Source organism: Glycine soja, chromosome 1 (assembly GCF_004193775.1).
Source record: "Glycine soja cultivar W05 chromosome 1, ASM419377v2, whole genome shotgun sequence".
Lineage (NCBI taxonomy): Eukaryota > Viridiplantae > Streptophyta > Magnoliopsida > Fabales > Fabaceae > Glycine > Glycine soja.
This window is the reverse complement of record NC_041002.1, coordinates 3,059,077-3,078,257: the sequence shown is the minus strand read 5'-3', so window position 1 is coordinate 3,078,257 and position 19,181 is coordinate 3,059,077. Positions and strand designations below refer to the sequence as shown.

The following is a 19,181-nucleotide window of genomic DNA, read 5'->3' as shown; positions in this document are numbered from 1 at the left end:
ATTTCCCCTCATAAGTCATTTTTAATGTCTTAAATGCACTGCATTGGAACATTAAAATCGTAAGCTAATGTGGGCAACACTATTTTTGTACCCCTATTCTATAACAAACATTGAACGACTTAAAATGAGTTACTTAACTTTTTAATTGCAACTTTTATATGAACATCTAGCTTTCTATGCAAAGAAAAAAACCACACAACAAGATTGTTTGTTGGAAACAAAACAAAGAGCTGCCAATGGCCCCTACATTTGACACAACAGTGATGTATCAATAAGACAAACATCATTTACAGGGATAGCATAAATATATTTTACTTACTGATTCAAATAAACTCCTAGATAGACCTCTCGGTGCAATTCCTTAAGCCATTTTTCAATGTATTGTTGAGATTCTCCTCGTCTATCCTTTGCATTCAGTATAGCCTGCGGCTCAAGGAATCCATACACCGATCCTTGGCCCAAGCTATTATTCCAGTCATCCATATACCTATTTTGAACATTTGAAAAATTCAGTTAACATCATGTATATAACACACCAATATGGAATTATTAGTCAATGGCATGAATTTTACTTACATGGTCCACAACTATAGTATAACAATGTTCAAACACTGTACGTCTGATATTATTTCGTTCACATCAGTACAAGTTACAAACAACGATGTAGCTACATTAGGAATTCCAAATTTAGTTACATCCCACACTAACTCAACAGGCTTCTCATAAATGTCAACGAGGCTCTTAATCAACTCGTGCAAGGGGTCATCTACATCAACATCATTGACCGGTTGAACAACTTCATTGACTTTATTTTGAGTACTGCCTGTAAGCTAAATATTTAATGAAACCAATAATTAAATTAATGTTAGTAACTAATTTTTATATATGTATGTATGTATAGAATTGGAAAACAAAAAAAATTAAAATACCTCATTTGAGACCAATTTTACAAGTGGTGTTGGCCATGCAATGAATGTGTCAAGCGTCTGCCTAACATACTTAATCTCTGATGTCAGCAATGGGACTTCAGGGTCACCGTTAATAACTTTGTCAACACTAACCCTTAGGATATCATGTGCATAAGCCACACCGTGTATGGTAGAGCCTCTGTCATATGTTTTTCCCAAGGCCACCAACTCTGTACAATCTTCGCGTACGATAGAGCCTCCGCATTGCTCCCTTTTGTGCTCACTCGTGCACCTAAGATTTGTTGTATATCTGACTGAATAGGTGCTGAGATGGGCGGTCCCCTTTGCGACATCTCAAGTATGATTTGTTCCTTCAACTCATGTTTGAATATCTCTAGACTTTGTTTGTTTTCTTCTTTCATTTCATTCCTCCACTCTTCCTTAAGGGTTCCTATTATTTCAGCCAACTGTAGTTGGCTGATGGATGTTGTTTAGCTACTGCAGGCACGTGTTGTCTTTCCAAAGTATTGACTTATTGTGACCCCAAACCCCGCTGCACGAACACGCCCTCCATGATCCAATCGCCCAATGACAGTGTTAAGTATGTCTTCATGTCCATGGGGGACAAACGTACCCTATGTCGTTTGTTCTTCCAATGAGGCCTTCATGAAACACAAAATAAATGCACAACATTGTAGATTGAACTCCTAAGTAGGTGGGACAATTTAGTACTTCTAACGTTTTTGTGAGAAGGTACTACCTACAAACAAAAAACAAATTGTCACAGATTGGAAGACATTGGCAGTGCACGGAGTTTAATTAAACTTGTGTGAAAAAAAACAATTGAAAAATGCATATTGGTTTTCTTTTAAGGGTATCTGCACTATCATGTTTGGGTACATATTCCTTGAACAACCCCCAAAGCTGCAAAGGGTAAATTGCTACAGAATCCATTGCATGTTGCTCAACAAGACCTAAACAAAGCAAAATAACAACTTATTTACGCTTAGAATGAGAACCTAAAACCAGTCCATGACTTCAAACAAGCACCGAGAGTGGCTGAGGAACCAAATGACAAACTCTGGAAAACATTGGTTCCTCAAAAAATGGGCTGAAGCGAAGTTCGAATATATGGAATTGGAACAACCTGCAATTCAAACTGTTAAGAAGAATGAACAACATTGGCAGAAACAAATTGAAAGTGTGAGGAACTAGAGGAGTGGCTTAAGAAGGTTCAGGAACTGGAAATGACGAATCAACAAGCAAACAACGTGGACAGATCTGCATCACTGTTTTTGGACAGATATGCATCATAGTCTTTGGAATATGAACATATTTATTGTTTACTTTTATATGATTTTCCTTAACTTGGAATATGAACAACGTTTGCCTACTTTTATATTGCTAGCTTTTCTTCCGGCTTCTTTGAAGCTGATAAAATTAAAGAAAAGTGAAAGTTGAGGACTCTACCCTCAACTAATGCCACTTACACAATGTTAAAGGGATTGTACTAACATTCGTCATTAACTATAGCTAGTTAGCTGGTTCAGTATATTATTGACTTATTAGTTGCTCTATTAGTCAATTATAAGTAATTGAGGTGATGTGTGAGAGGTGTATATGACTACCATTATTCTTCTTGCTCTGTAAGCAAATTATTCATATGGTTATAGCAGACTTAAAGCATGGGTAATGCATTCAAAAGTTGAGTATGCAAACATTTGAGGTAAGCTTGAATTTTGACAAATTAGTCATTGTATAAACAACAATGCTTCAGCATGATCAGGTTGAATACATGCCAAAATTTCATACTACATAGACAATAAGTACAACAACTTATAAGTTCATTGAAGAAATGTTATGATCATCATTTACTATTTTTAAACATTATGGGTCAGTTGTAGAGCTTCTTTAGGGCAGATAGAGGAAGCTCTATTATATCATCATTGCTCCTAACTTGTTAATTGGTAACTCATGTCAAACATAGAGTAGCCTCATGGGCTTGAACATAAGCTAGGTTAGACATAAGTCCAAAGAAGCTCATAATTCCACTCATCTTCATTGCCTTTAATGTTGGGTACTGTTAACAATATCTCTGTCATAATTATGCTTGTACTGACCTAGGAGAATTATATATATATGAATTTCCTGCTTAATTAAGACTAATAGCTAATAAAATTGTCCAAGCTAGTTAACATAAATATAACAAGATAATAAAATTAATCTTCTTGGACTATAAGTTACTCTGAATTTTGTATAGATCATGATATCAAATGAGCTTTTAATGAGAAATTAAGGATAACAACCAAACCATAAAGAAAATGAGAAAGTTAATACAAGTTTCACTTGAGGAAGCAATCATATACGCTCCATATGATACATTGACTTCAACCAAAAGGACTCAGAAATTCCTAATCTTTCTAATTACAAGCTTCAGGCCCAAGCAAATTAAACCTTAAAAATTGTATGTGTTAACCAATTTGGTTGTATTAGACTTTTTTATCCTTTCGAATAGTATATAAACTTTTTCTTGGAGTCTATTTGGCTAAGCATGTTACTATTAAATATGCTTTTATAGTAACCTACAAAATCCTTTTTCCCTTATTTGGCTTTAGTTATTGTTAATCTGGTTGAGCAGTGCTTAGTTGATGGAGTTGAGCAGAAGGCTTTCAATTCTCTTAGAAAGAAATTAAGAGTGGAATTATAAAACATCATTTCCAATGATGTCCCACAAAGATTGATAGAAGAAACCTCCATAGCCATTTGGTACAGGGGCAGTATTTTCTGAGTTTTCCTCTTAATGGCTGCCATTTTATGGAAAAAAAAGCCATGTTTCTATCCCCACAACTATGCCACTACACTATGGACTTTTCTTCCCATTAAGTATGTTACATGGAGAGAGCTTAGGAAGAGTGCTACAAGAAAGAGTCCTAGCAATCCAGGAATTCAACATTGCAAACAGTTCTATCTAACCACATATCAATAACATTTTGACCCCTTCTACCATTAGACCAAGTAAAAGGCACACCTACTGTTTCAAGGTATTTAAGTACAATCAGAAATCTTTGCTTCGCACCCTCTGTTCTACCTTCTACAAGAATCAGAAATCTTTTACGGTGGAAGTGTTCGAGGGAGAACGACTTAACACAAAGGATAACTTCTTTGTCAACAAGTTTCTCCTCTACGGGTTCCATCCATTACCAAAGGGAGTGCCACAAATCAACGCTATTTTTGATGTGGATGTCAATGACATTGTGGAGGTTCACCATGGAAGATACAAACATAGGAATAAAAAAGATCACAACCAACAACAAGCACAAAAGGCTGAACCCGGAAGAGATAAGAAGAATGGTGACAAACTAAAGTGGTACAAGGTAGAATACGAGGTGCCAAAGAAGAAGGTAAAGGTGAATTACGCTTATCAAATGAGGGAGAGTGCGAGCAAGATTGAAGAAGCAGTGGATGAAACGATAGACTGACTATAGTGTAACCAATTCGCATAGATAGAGGAGTTTGAGTACAAGAAACAAAATTACTGTTTGAGTACAACAAAAAACTGCCCAATTAAGAACAACAACTGCTAAGGGAGTAGGTACTATAGGAGTGCAATTTGCTCCAAAGATATGCATAGTGGGAGGTTTAGACATAAAAGTTAAACATGCAGTTAAACTAATAGAATGAAAATACCGATGATACATGATGCCTAGTTTTACAGAAAACAGGAGAAAGGCATACGAAAACAGAAATTATACTTAGAAATAGTCCAATTCCAGAAAATATGCAGCCAAGTTCAATCAGCTCACAGAATATCAAAGACAATAATAGGAAACAAAATTGACTATAGCCTACAAATTATCTATGATACTGTACATTCAAAGTGACAAAATATGATGGAAATTTTTGGACTTCAAATAACTATTGTACCACCACAGGAGCAAAGGACCAAGACTCAATGCATGCAATACACCCAACACAAAAAGTAGAGGCCAAACATGCAATCTTTCAGAGCCTATTTTGATTAAAGGACATTGCTATAAAGAATGGTGTGTGCATCAATCCAGAAATTGTAGGTTACTCTTCATGGAACAGGACATGTTTGCAACAATATGACATGACACTCACCAAAGTTCACAACAATTCATTAATATTTCATACAAAGTCTGATTACAAACTTATATTTAAGAAACAAAATTTCAAACTAAAACTTCAATACAAATCGATATTTAAACAAAAACTTTACATGTATTGTAAGCTGACAATTGCAAGTGGAATCATGTAAGTACCTGTATCTTGGACTTCCTAATAAGCTGTTCCACAAGTACTTGTTCCTGAAACATAATACAGTGAGTGAATAAGCTTAATGACAACATATCCATATATTAGCTAGTGTTGAACTGAAGTGGTTCAATTTAGTAATTGATACAGATGAAAGAAAAATAAAATAATGAACCTATTTACAATCTAATTATCAATCTCAGATAGCAGCAAGTAGCAGCCAACTCTAAAAATGCTATAGTGGAATAGTAGGAAGCTGGATGACTGTTATTGTAAATGTTATAATACAAACTGAACAATTTATATTACATATATAAATACTTGAAAACAGAAACAAAAAATTTAAGAAATTCATCATAAAAAACTTGACACACACAGTCACCATCAATGTAGGAGCAATAACAACAACTACTGATGTCAACACTGTTTCAAGAGTTAAAATGGGTTTAGAACCCTATATCATGGTAAGGAGTAGGGCCGATATAAGAAGCAATGTATCTTTTATTATGCCTGTTATTTGAATCAAACAACAGCCTAATGTCGTCCCACTCTGCTATTCCATTATAGTGCTACACATTATAAGGAAATACATCATTGATCTACTCAATTGCACATAAAAGGATTATGTTCAATCACAGGAAGCACAAATCCTCAAAAAATTTAAAATGGCAAAGCCTTTTATCTTTTGAACTTTCCTTGGTTCTATTCCAAACATTCAAAACTAAGTTGTGCTTATTCTCACAAGAGGTAGGATTTTACTAGTGTACACAGAAAAAAAAATTACATGAATCAACTTCTATAACACTATTTTTCAATGCAATGCAGGAACTGCAACATGCATTCACAAACCCAAGTATGTCGTGTTTGTCCTAATGCAATGCAACATTATGTTTAATAAAACATGACATCCAAACTTTACTTACCTCACCAACAACAACCTAGGCCGGAGTTACACATGACCCACGAACTGCGGAAGCCCATGAAGGAGGCCACGACGACAAAGGGTAGGTAACACAAACACGAAAAAAACTTTTTCTCAGATGAAAGGGATAACGTGCGCGGCTAGGGATGAAGGGCACAACGAAAACAAGAAAGCTAGGTAATGGCGGCACGATTTTTTCGGAGATGAAAAATAATTTAAAAAATTGTTACAACGACGGTGTTGTATTAACAAACGTCGTTGTATTGAATGCGTGCATTCAAATACGACGATGTTTTTTACGGCAACGTTGTCGTTTAATGAGGCGCGTCAAATATCACTGCGGTTTTTGCCAAAAATGACGTCGTTCGTTTCGTGATATTTACAAAAATGTTATTATTATTATTATTATTATTATTATTATTATTATTATTATTATTATTATTATTATTATTATTACAAACTGCATGGATCTTTACTCTTAAAAGAGTTAATTATAAAAACAATTCAATCCAAATTGTACTGGGTAAAATTTATACTTGAACTCCAAGGATCCATAGCCCAGTGAAAATATAGTAGTAATTGGTAATTCTTCGCTAAACCCAAGGTTGCCATTGTTGATCAACAACTAATTTAACTCAATGTTGAGTTAACTTTTACGTCGCATGTTTGAGGTAGGTGACACATTTTCGAAATCCAAATATGGGCAAATAATAACTCGTGTGCGTGCCTTTATAGTTTAATTATACTCTAATGTATTGACTTCAAAAGAGGAGGGCTGCTTCAATTCTTATCACCCTGTCTTCTTCATGTATCAATTGAAACTTCTCATATCCAAGGCTTGATGATAATTGATACTACTATTTATTTATTTATTTGTTGTCATGATAAATTGCTCACAATCGAAGCTGTTTATGTCACGTGGGTTTATTGTTTATGTATCGTGTTCAAATTGATTGTGATATTTCCATATTAACTAGCATAGTAGAAGCATCAAATTCAACAGGTACCTTTTATTTTCTTGCTGAGTTTACATGTTGATAAATAGCGACAAAAAAACTAAATAGAGAAATACTCACGATAACAATTAGGCGTAACCCCCCTTGTAACCTCAGAAAGAGATAATTATCAATGTTGAAAATGAAAAAAAGATAGAAGTTAAAATCCCACAATTACAATGAAAGGGTAAGATCAAGAATATTTTTGTCAATTTGGTTCTAAATCTGTGTTATTTTCTGTTTAACGCAGAAACTTGTAATATTAACTTCAAACTTCATATTAGTTGAAATCCCACTTCAAATTATTTATGCTTATTTTATATGCATATTTGATTATTTTATATTTTTGTAATATAATTGATTATGCTTGTACAAGCATAATTGGTTTTGAATCCTATGTAAGCACGAACTTCTCACCCACACATTAAGATATAGTTAAAGTTTAAAATATAGGACAAATGAATGCGTCATATATACATTTATAATTTAGACACTACAAAAATGTGTTTCACATATGATTGTCATGTGTCCGTGTCAGACACGCCGTCATGTGTCCTTTTTAGTCCGTACTCTGTGAGATTTAACAATATAGTTTGGCTTTAAAAGAACTTTGAGTTCTTACAAGACTCATGAGAGAATAAAGGATAATATTATAAGTTCCTTGTAACAATGACAATTTGCACTCCTTTTTTTCTTTTCATTTGAGAGCAGAAATGTTTGCATGCAACAATTTCAAAAATTTCTCACCTATTTTGCATGTACCAAATGATTAAAATTTGCTGCAATCCGCACTCTTGCTTAGTTGCTTTCCTTTTCTTTCACTCTATTTTGTAAGTACCAACTAGGGCATTTTGGATTGTAGACATAATTGAGCAAGACTAGTATAACAATGAACGTACCATAAATCAGGTTAGTGCAGGTGAAAAATTGCATTAGTTTTACCTTTATGAACACAACTATTAATTATTTCTAATTTATAATTAATCATTGTAATATTACCTGGCATCCTTCATCCATCAGTTACTAGTAGTAGAGCACAGTTAAATGACCCATAGGGGACAAAATAATGACTTAAACACTATACTTATGCTATGCTCGACCCCTGAAATAGAAGACCGAATTTTTAATTAGTTCTCAATGAGAACAAGTTTGATTATTGACTTGTATTTTAAAAAAAAAATATTAAAAGAAAAAAATCACTTTAATTATCTACAAATCTTAAAGGAGATCTATCTTAACTAATTGATTATGGTATATCATTGAGAATAATGCGTCATGAATTATTATAAATTCTTTTATATCTGCTTTCAATTTTTACAAATAAAAAAAATCTAAAAATCTCCAACAATATTTTTTCTAAAAGAAAAAATTAAATTTTAATCATCATTTAAAGATACTTGCCGTAAAAAAGTGTGTTTTTTTTTTTAAAAATAAAAATAAAAATTCAAGGATATCAAAGCTTCATTCTTTAAACATAATTTATTTATTTTTATACATTTTCCCTTACATTCCTTTTGTATATACACTTTTCTTCTTGTCAATCACATTGTTTATTATATTCCTTTTCCTATTCCATTCAAAAAAAGAAGAGAAAAAATATACACTTGACAGTGTAAAAAAAATGTGTCAAATTTTTTTAATGTGCGGATAACATTTCTAAGAAAAAATATATACCAAACAAAGATCCAAATACATTACATGTCCAAAGATTTGTAGCCATTGGGTTGAATGAAAGCAGAAACTTAGACGTTGGTTAAAAGGAAGGAGTAGTAGTAGGTGGGTAAGCCGTGATGCGTATGTGTTTTTGCCTAATTCAATTCCTCTTTCAATCTCCCTCTAAAACTTCACCAACCCAACAACCACATCATTTTCTTTTCTCCAAACAAATTAAAATTAAAATAATCAAAGCCTTCACCTATAAATATAGCCATCACACACTCTCCCCATTCGTTCCACTCGTTCTTTAGATCTATCCACTCACCTGCCTCTTCCTCACCCCTTTCTCCATCTAACGGTAATTCCATGCATTTCTTCTCCTTGTTCCTTTGTTTCGCGTTTCTGCGTGTTCCGTACAATGTCTGAGCCATAAAGTTCCAATTTTGATCTGAATTTTGAGGCCCCCAGAAGCGAATTTTAGATGGGGTCTTTCTATTTATTTATTTTTATTGTAAATAGGACTTGGTGTTTGAGTTTGTTGCTTGTGTGGTTGTTGTTGTTCAGATCTGTTATGACGAATCATTGATTTTTGAGTTTTTTGTTGATGGAGTAGAGTAAGGAAAAATGGCGCGTAAGAAGATCAGAGAGTATGACTCAAAGAGGTTGTTGAAGGAGCACTTTAAGAGACTTTCTGGCAAGGAGTTGCCGATCAAGTCTGCACAAGTGAGTACTCATATCATGAGTTGATTGGTATAAAGATTAATGTGCGCATAATGCGTAAGATCTTATGATCTATCAGCGAAAGTTAGTTTAACTCTCAGATGAGTTCAGTTTCACTTCAATGAGAAACTTTAATTGGTCATTTAAGTCATGTTAATTACTTTATTGAGTTTAATTGGTTTAAGTCATTACCTACATGATGGTTTGTGATTGAATGTAGGGTAAAAGACACATACACTGTCAGTGCATGTATTCTTTATTCTACTTTATAATGGGAATGCAAATGAAAAAAAAAATTCTAGTTTTTGGAAATCAATAATCTTTGAGTTTAATTTTCATGTATTGTGATCCAACAAATTTTTTTTCATGTATTGTCAATGTAAAATAACTTATACTGTCAACCATTTAATATCATCACGTGTGACTTTTAAAGTAGTTTACTTTTAAAGTAGTTATAGCTAAATTCATAATCTTTTACCACTCTACACGTGGCTCATGTTGCATGGTGCATATCAAACTCGAGTAATGATTAATGAATTTGTTTCTGTTTGTGTTTCAAGATTACTGCATCAACTGATTTCACTGAGCTACAAGAGAAGGAACCCTGGCTTTCATCTTCTAAATTGGTTGTGAAACCTGACATGTTATTTGGAAAGCGTGGCAAAAGTGGTTTGGTTGCCTTAAATTTGGATTTTGCACAAGTTGTTTCGTTTGTGAAGGAGCGTCTTGGAAAAGAGGTGCTTTATTACCGTGGTTTTCCCTCTTTATTTTATTAGTTGTTCGCAGTGTTTCCCTTTCAACCCTTGATGTATTTAGTTATGTCTTTCTCTAATATATAGGTTGAGATGAGTGGATGCAAAGGACCCATAACAACTTTCATTGTCGAACCTTTCATCCCACACAATGAAGAGTTTTACCTTAACATTGTCTCCGAGAGACTTGGGAACAGCATAAGCTTTTCAGAATGTGGAGGAATTGAAATTGAAGACAACTGGGATAAGGTACTAAAATACATATTTTTCACCTTTCAGATTAAATAGTTTATATATTTTGTGCATGTGAAATTTCCCCTTATATATGTTACGATGCGGTTTATTCATACTTCAGGTTAAGACTGCATTTGTTCCAACAGGAGTGTCTCTTACGTCAGAAATTGTTGCCCCACTTGTTGCAACCCTTCCCTTGGAGGTAAATTCAGTTAATTGTTATTTTATGAACAGATTAAGTTTGGAGTTTTAACCATACTTGTGTTTATGCATATTACTTTGATTCGTGATGTAAATGAATTGGACCATGTGATTGAATCCTGTACTTTTTCTACAGATCAAGGGAGAAATTGAGGAGTTTCTCAAAGTGGTTTTCACTCTGTTTCAAGGTATACAAAATATATATATCAAGTTATCAAAACACCACTGGTTGAGCTTCTGCAATCAACTTTATTAACAGTTAACATTTAAATTGTGCCATTTATTTTATGTATTTATTTATTTACTTTTCTTTTGTTTTAGACCTGGATTTTACTTTCTTAGAGATGAATCCTTTCACATTGGTTGATGGAAAGCCTTATCCTTTGGATATGAGAGGCGAGCTAGATGACACTGCTGCTTTCAAGAACTTCAAGAAGTGGGTTCTTTCCCTCTAGTAAATGCCAAGTGTTATTTTCAAGGATATAATACTATATTTCTATTTCATAATGTAAAACTGATGGATATTTTGCGGCTAACATTGGTTGAATTTGTTGTAGATGGGGAGACATTGAATTTCCACTGCCATTTGGAAGGGTTATGAGTGCCACCGAGTCTTTCATTCATGGATTAGATGAAAAGGTGCACAAATATAACTTTGCCCTGCATTTACAATCTTATTCGATAAAACTATGTCCATAAGATGTGTCTGTGTTTGTGTGACTGTGTCTGTCTGTTTGTGTACATAGCACATGTTTTTTTTTTCTTTACCGAGGGTAAAAACTTTAATTGAGTTAAACCTGCTATTATTCTGAAACTGTATGGGGGAATCTTGGGAAGTAAAAATGATTTAGGTCTTTGGGGGTGTTTGAGAGAGCTTATAGGTAATAAGAAACTTATTTCGTATAAGCTCTTCTTAGCTTATTTCAACAAGTATTGTGGTAAATTCATAATATAAGCTCTCATGTAATAAAAGCTTATTAAAACAGAGCTTTAATTGAAAGTACTCTAATCCTTTTAGGTTCTCAGTATCACTTGCTCTTATTCCTCGTACTTCTCTAACAGCTGTCATCAGTAATGTATTGATGAATGCAATAATACTATTGCTTATAGTTGTAATTTTGATAATTAATTTGTTTGTTTATTTACTATTTGCAGACAAGTGCATCCTTAAAATTCACAGTGTTGAACCCAAAGGGCCGAATTTGGACAATGGTAGCTGGGGGAGGTGCTAGTGTCATCTATGCTGATACGGTGTGTTTCTCTTATTTTAACACCAAATTCATAGCTAAAACATTTGTAACATTAAGTGACAACATATGTAGTACAATAATTAAACAGGTAGGAGATCTTGGCTTTGCATCTGAGCTTGGAAACTATGCTGAATACAGTGGTGCACCCAAAGAAGAGGAGGTCTTGCAGTACGCCAGAGTTGTAATTGATGTAATTAACCTATATCTCTGCTTTGTTTTTGGTCTTAATATCAATTTAGAGATTTAGCATTCATGCTTACATGATCAGACTGTCCTTGTCTGAAGTGTCCAAATATAGCTCTTATGATATGCATGCTAACCTTGCACCTGATACCATTGGTATTTTGTATGTATTATAACCTCCTTTTTTCTTTCCAGTGTGCAACTGCAAACCCTGATGACCAGAAGAGAGCTCTTGTGATAGGAGGAGGCATAGCCAACTTTACTGATGTTGCTGCCACATTTAGTGGTATAATTCGGGCATTGAAGGAGAAGGTAAGCCTATGATCATAGAGATTGGTTCAGATGTATGATGAGAATCTTCTTCTAGTAGTTAATTGAGTGTTGAGCTATTGCAATTCAGGAGTCAAAATTGAAAGCAGCAAGGATGCACATCTTTGTGAGGAGAGGGGGTCCCAACTACCAGAAGGGTCTAGCTTTGATGCGAGCGCTTGGAGAGGATATTGGCATCCCCATTGAGGTAACCCAACTCATGCCTTTATTATTGATTGTATTGAAGTATTGAACAACCAATTGATGCTGTTAGGAAAATTTTCCCTGAGGAACAGTCTTTAATCTTTTTGGTTATCTATCTTTTTTACAGGTTTATGGACCTGAAGCCACAATGACTGGTATATGCAAAGAGGCAATACAGTTCATTACTGCTGCCGCTTAAGGTCAACAACACCTTCATTTATAGTATTTTCATGGCAAGTCTGAAGTGAACGTTTGATTCTTAATTTCCTTGCCCATTCCTGAAATTCGGAAATATAGTTAGAGAATGTTTATGAAATCAGTCCATACAAGAAAGAGTGGCCAGGCTTGTCATATTGTTTTTGTAGAATTCTGATGGTGTTGTCTTGACACAATAAAGAGTGTTTTTCATTTGACTGTTGCATTTTTTTTCCCTGCGTTTTGATCTGTTTTCTTATGCCCTCTTGCCCCCCCTCCTAAACAAAAATCCTTGCAGAAGCAAAAAAAATTAATATACAACACCTTACATTTGCATAATTTCCGCTGCTAAAACTTTTTGCATATTCTACGTTCATATACAACAACCTAACCTTGATGTGAACAAAGTGTTTCACCAAAAATTAATGTGAAAGAAGTGAAGGGTAAGAAATATGGGTAATGGATTGTCTTTAGATTTTTTTAGGCTTCAAATTAACTATAGTAAATGTATGTTCTTCCAAGTTCCAACAAGACAACTTGGAAAGTGTGGGATTCATGTTTGTGTTCCACAGAAACATACCAGCTTTAATTGGTATGGTCATTTCAGAGAGAAATTACAACATCGTCAAATTTGTGATCCCAACTAATTTTCATATGATACACTATTATTTTTTTTTCCTAAATTAAAAAATATGGTTAGAGATTTTGACTGGGACTATCAGTCTCAGATCATGCTAAAATTTCTTCATCATACGAGGAACATTTGATTTAGCTGCTATCCTCTTGTAACTACAACCTATTAGGGGTGTAACTGAATCGGTTTAGATTGGATTTGATCTAACATGTGATCCAATCCAATCAAATTTATTTAGATTGGTTTGGATTAATTTTTTAAGAAGAAAAAAAATAACATTCAATTCAAATCAACATGTTTGTAAACGATTTGGGTTGAATTGGATCAACGGATTAAAACATTTAATTTTTTTGTTCTTTTTTAAAATAATATTTTTATAAGTTAAAATTTTTATTAAATAATTCAGACACAATTGTTTCTATTAGATTTTTTATTAAAAAGAAAATTTTGTGACGTTATCACATCTTATTCCATATTCGAGATAAGAAATTTCATTAAGTTTGGTAAGAATGAGTTTCAAACATTTTTTTTCTACAAAAACCAATAAAACATTATAAGGCTTACTCTTTGTAAATAGATCCGAAATATTTTTTAGAAACTCATCTGAAATGGTTTCAATCAATAAAATCTTTGTCGCTTTGATCTTGAAGGTTAAGGATGTGTTTATGTTTACTTAATTCAAGTTGATAAGTCTATGTAATCAATAGCTAATAGTATTTGATAATTTTTAAATTTAAAAACATATATTGTATATTACATATAATAATAATAATAATAATTTAATACAAATTAATAGGTCAACGAGTTCAAATATTAAAATTCATAACCCAATCTAAAAATTCAACGAATTTTATTGTTTCATTTTAGATTTGACCCAAACACAAAAATTGTCCAACTCAAATTGTTTCGATTGGTTTGGATTAATTCGGGTTCGTGGATAACCCACACTCGCTTATACCCCTACAACTTATCCTAATTTTCAATTTCAATCAATCTTTGTACGAGGTAATCCAAGATTCTAATTAGCTTAAATTATATTTTTAGTCTCTCAATTTAAGAAGTCTGATCTTTTTTTTTTTTTTAGTTTTTCAAATAAAAAATTATAGTTTTTTAGTCGTTCAAATTCAAAAAATATTCATTAGTAAGTTTGCAAGAATTTTTTTATTCAGCCTTTCACAAGAGTTTAAAAGACTAAAAAATATATTTTTTTAAAAAGAAGGGACTAAAAAGAATGTTTTTCAAATTTAAAGACTAAAAAATAGAAATTTTTATCTAGGAACTCAAAGAAATAGACTCCTAATTTGAGGAACTTAAAACCTAATGAATGAAACTGGTTTTGAGACTTAAATCCATCCAACGAACTGAATGGTTTGCCATAGTTAAAGTATGGTCAAAATTGAATTAATTAGTTGATAATGGTTGGGTTTCGGTCTTACTGAAGATATCGATTAACTCTAATAAATGGGATGGGACTTAGCCTTAGAATCCTATGCCAACTCAAGTGAAGATAAGATAGTCCGTATTGATTTTGTTTCGGTCTTAATGGAGATATCGATTGACTCTAAGTCTAACTATATTTTTTGGTAATAAATAATTGGGATGGGACTCAGTCTAAGAATCTGAGAATGGGAGCTTTGTGTCTAATTTAAGAAATCACTTTCATGAATTTATACATGCTTCTGCAGATGAACACAAGACATGCTTGAGAATCACAATTCAAAAGGTTTTAGGATGACTTTGCTATACAGAATGGTTTAAAAGGTTTAGAAGTTTAAAAATTTATCAAATTTAAGATTTTATGGTGTGAGGTTAAGATTTTAAAGATAATTTTTTTTTATAAAACTTCAAACTTTATTAAAATATTTTTTTAATGGTAGATTTTGAATGAATGAGTTTAATTCACTGATTTTGAGAGCAAATATGTAAATTAGCAAATCTCAGAAGAGAAAAGGTTAAGAGAATAATTATTATTTTATCAATAAATGTTAAAATTGTTAGTTTTTTTAATTTTTGTTAGCCAAGGAAATTAAATTTGTAATTTTTTTAACAATCCAATTAATCTTATATCTCTTAATTAAGAGAACAATATGATTATATCAATAAGAAAATTGAAAGATTGGGTTGTTATTGTATAAAAATATAAATACAAGTATAAATTATCAAAACTTTGAGATGGGTGCAAGGGTTCCACAAGGTGTGATAATTGCCTTGAAAAGGGATGAATACGACGACGCAACAGAGAAAAGAAGGCATTGGGTGGCTAGAGTTGGCGGAGAGAGAAGAAGGGGTGCAATATAGGGAATGAAAGACATTTACGTTCATTTGGTGTCTTAATTTTTAATTATTGGGTGCACCAAGTAAAAATGAAGTGCATCAACTAATTGTCTCTCTAGTCTTGAACCATTGGATCAGTTATCTCTTATAGTCCATTGGGCACACTTTAACTAAAGTCCACACTATTTTTTTAGTTTTGTATTTAATCGTATAAAAGACAATAAAAAAACTTATAATAACTCTGACACGTTATTTAACTAACTAAGTTAGATATCATTTACTATATTATATTATTATCTTTTTATTACAATTAATGTGTATTTTTCATTTTCAATAAATTTAAACTTAAAATTTGATCCCCTTAACAAAAAACTCTAAATTTTGATAATGTATACTTGCATTTATATTTTTATATAATAACAACCGGATCTTTCAATTATTTTATTAATATAATCAAGTTATTTTCTTAACTAAGATATAAGGTTGATTATATGATTAAAAATAAAAATAAAAACAAAAAAAAAACCAGAAATTTGATTTTCTCAGCTAACAACAATTAAAAAAAAAACTAACAATTTTAAAGTTTATTAATAAAAAAATTAGTTATTTGCTTAACCTTTTCTCTTATGAGATTTGCTAATTTAAATATTTGCTCTCAAAATCAGTGAATTAAACTCATTTATTCAAAATCTACCAATACAAAAAATCATATTTTAATAAAGTTTGAATTTTTTTAAAAAAAAATTATAGCAAATTCATCCTAAACCTTTTGAATTGTGATTCTCAAATATGTCTTGTGTTCATCCGCAGAAGCATGTATAAATTCATGAAAGTGATTTCTTAAATTAGACACAAAGCTCCCATTCTCAGATTCTTAGACTGAGCCCCATCCCAATTATTTATTACCAAAAAATATAGTTAGACTTAAGAGTCAATCGCTATCTCCATTAAGACCGAAACAAAACCAATACGGATTATCTTATCTTCACTTGAGTTGACATAGGATTCTAAGGCTAAGTCCCATCCCATTTATTAGAGTTAATCGATATCTTAATTAAGAACGAAACCCATCCAATATCTAACTAATTAATTAAATTCTGACCATACTTTAACTATGGCAAACCATTCAGTTCCTTCAACGGATTTAAGTCTCAAAACCAGTTGCATTCATTATATTTTAAGTTCCTCAAATTAGGACTCTGTTTTTTTAGTTCGTAAATAAAAAATTTTATTTTTTAGTCTTTAAATTTGAAAAACATTCTCTTTAGTTTCTTCTTCTAAATAATTTTTATTTTATTTTTTAGTCTCTTAAACTCTTGCGAGAGATTGAATAAAAAAAAACTCTTGCGAACTTACAAATGAATATTTTTCAAATTTAAAAGACTAAAAAAGTATAAATTTTTATTTGAAAATCTAAAAAAAAAAGACTTCTTAAACTGAAAGACAAAATATAATTTAAACTAATTGGAATTTTGAATTACGTGCAGATAAAGATTGGTTGGAAGTGAGAATTACGACAGGTTATAGGTCATCGACGAACCCAATTTCACTCAAACTAATACAACAGTTTGAGTTAGACCATTTTTGAGTTTGAGTTAGACCATTTTTGTGTTTGGGTGAGACCCAAATTGAAACAATTAAACTCGTTGAATTTTGGATTGAATCACGGATTTTAATATATGAACACATTGATCTGTCAACTTGTATTAAATTATTATTATTATTATTATTAATATATGTAATATATAATATATATTTTTAAATTTAAAAACTATCAAATATTATTGACTATTGATTACATAAACTTATCGATCTGAATTTAGCAAGCATTAGCACATCCTTAACCTTTAAGATTAAAGTGACAATAGTTTTATTGATTGAAACCACTTTAGATGGGCTAGTGAAAATATTTCATATCTATTTACAAAAAGTAGCCCCTGTAATATTCTATTGACTTTGGTAGAAAAAAGTGTTTGAAACTTATTCTTACCATGCTTATTGAAATTTCTTATCTCAAATATGGTATGCTTAATTTTCCATTCCCCATGGATAGATAAATAGATAGATATATAGGAGTCAGTTAAGTGGAGTAGGATGTGATAATATCACAAAATTTTCTTTTTAATAAATAAATCTAATAAGTAATAATTGTGTCTGATTCATTTAATAAAATTTTTAGTTTATAAAAAATATTGTGTTTTAAAAAAAATAAAAAAATTAAATGTTTTGATACACTGACTCAACCCTATCCAAATCATTTACAAATGGATTGTAAGTCCATTACTAGAAAATACGCTTTTAAAAGAAGCACAATAACATTTTTGTAAATAAAAGAACTTTTATAACATTGATTTTTAAAAAATCAATATTGTGTATTGATCTTAACATTGGTTTTCATCAAAATCAATGTTAAGTTAACATTGATTTTGATCAAAATCAATGTTGGTTTATGAGCATAAAAAATGATTCCTACAAAACCGATGTTGAGCTTTTTGTAAAATTTTAAACCTCTCTCCATGTCTTGTTTACTCTCACAATGTTGGCGTCACTATTCCTTCTGAAACGCAAAGCCTCACTTCATTTCTTAATTGTCCCAACCTTTCTTCCTCTATCGCAAACGCTCAACTGCCTTTCGCCTATCATTGTCACCTCCTCCCACCAAACCCTTCCCTCTTTTGCACTCCTAGACAACCTCCACTTCCCTTGTTTTTCAGCTCAACTATTAAATACAATGTCATTCTCAATTTTTATTTTTTGCATCTAATTTTTTGTGTTTTTCCCTTCTTTTTTATCTTGTTGATGCTTGATGATTGTTTCAAATTGAATTCATTGAAATTCTGCATGAGATTTATCTTGTACGTGATGGGCGGTTGTTTTTATTGTTCTTCTAAGGAGACTGTGTTGACCTCCCCACTTGTGTACTACTATGTCAGTGTACTCTTCATGTTTGAATTTTGTGTTTTTACTTTTTATTTTTTTTCTTTTGCCTAACTTTGCTTTTTTGAGAAGGATTTAATTTAATAGTTGTAGGACATGCATTGATTTCACTGCTTTGGTTAAGGTTGAAAAAGTTTCCATTAATTAATATTCAGTCTTTTTCTCTTCAACAAACCTAAACAAGAGAGCTTGTGTAATATGTAGATGTTTGATTTTAGACTAGGCACAGAAGATGTTTGTAACTCAATTTGCTATCTACTAAAGAAAGGTTATAGTGTATGGTTAATAAAATTTGTTTATGTGAGAAAAGAAACTGATAATAAGTGAAGTTAATTAGCTTACGGGCCTTTGTTTATTAAAAAGAAACAAATAATTGGTCCTCTAGTGATGACTAAATACCATAAGTTTAGTCTATTTAGGAACTAATAAGATGTCACTTTGAGGACCAATTTAATGGCATAACATTGATACTAATCTAGATACTTCATCTCCTGATACTTATAGACCTCCTCCTGCTTTTATCCCTTTCAAT

The 19,181-nt window shown here is 32.0% G+C and overlaps 2 protein-coding genes across 2 annotated transcripts; both read left to right on the top strand.

Moving 5' to 3' along the window:
• The first annotated feature begins 2,155 nt into the window (after positions 1-2,155).
• Positions 2,156-4,387, top strand: LOC114406410 (heat shock 70 kDa protein 5-like). The gene is made up of 2 exons (XM_028369107.1): positions 2,156-2,199; positions 3,919-4,387. Exons 1-2 carry the CDS (start codon positions 2,156-2,158, stop codon positions 4,385-4,387), a joined length of 513 nt encoding a protein of 170 aa, XP_028224908.1.
• A 4,504-nt stretch (positions 4,388-8,891) lies between these two features.
• LOC114409746 (ATP-citrate synthase alpha chain protein 1-like) lies at positions 8,892-13,030 on the top strand. Its single transcript, XM_028373326.1, has 13 exons — positions 8,892-9,114; positions 9,370-9,479; positions 10,037-10,213; positions 10,316-10,477; positions 10,584-10,664; positions 10,800-10,851; positions 10,985-11,099; positions 11,221-11,302; positions 11,819-11,914; positions 12,002-12,103; positions 12,292-12,408; positions 12,497-12,613; positions 12,737-13,030. Exons 2-13 carry the CDS (start codon positions 9,381-9,383, stop codon positions 12,806-12,808), a joined length of 1,272 nt encoding a protein of 423 aa, XP_028229127.1. The 5' UTR covers positions 8,892-9,114; positions 9,370-9,380; the 3' UTR covers positions 12,809-13,030.
• The last annotated feature ends 6,151 nt before the right edge of the window (positions 13,031-19,181 follow it).

Excerpts from the sequence above, each read along its gene's own strand:
- LOC114409746 (XM_028373326.1), top strand. The coding sequence starts at position 9,381 with ATGGCGCGTAAGAAGATCAGAGAGTATGACTCAAAGAGGTTGTTGAAG. Across the intron at positions 10,478-10,583 it reads TTGAAGACAACTGGGATAAG|GTTAAGACTGCATTTGTTCC; the intron begins GTACTAAAATAC and ends TTCATACTTCAG. Across the intron at positions 10,665-10,799 it reads TTGCAACCCTTCCCTTGGAG|ATCAAGGGAGAAATTGAGGA; the intron begins GTAAATTCAGTT and ends CTTTTTCTACAG.
- LOC114406410 (XM_028369107.1), top strand. The coding sequence starts at position 2,156 with ATGACGAATCAACAAGCAAACAACGTGGACAGATCTGCATCACT. Across the intron at positions 2,200-3,918 it reads GTGGACAGATCTGCATCACT|ACCAAGTAAAAGGCACACCT; the intron begins GTTTTTGGACAG and ends TTCTACCATTAG.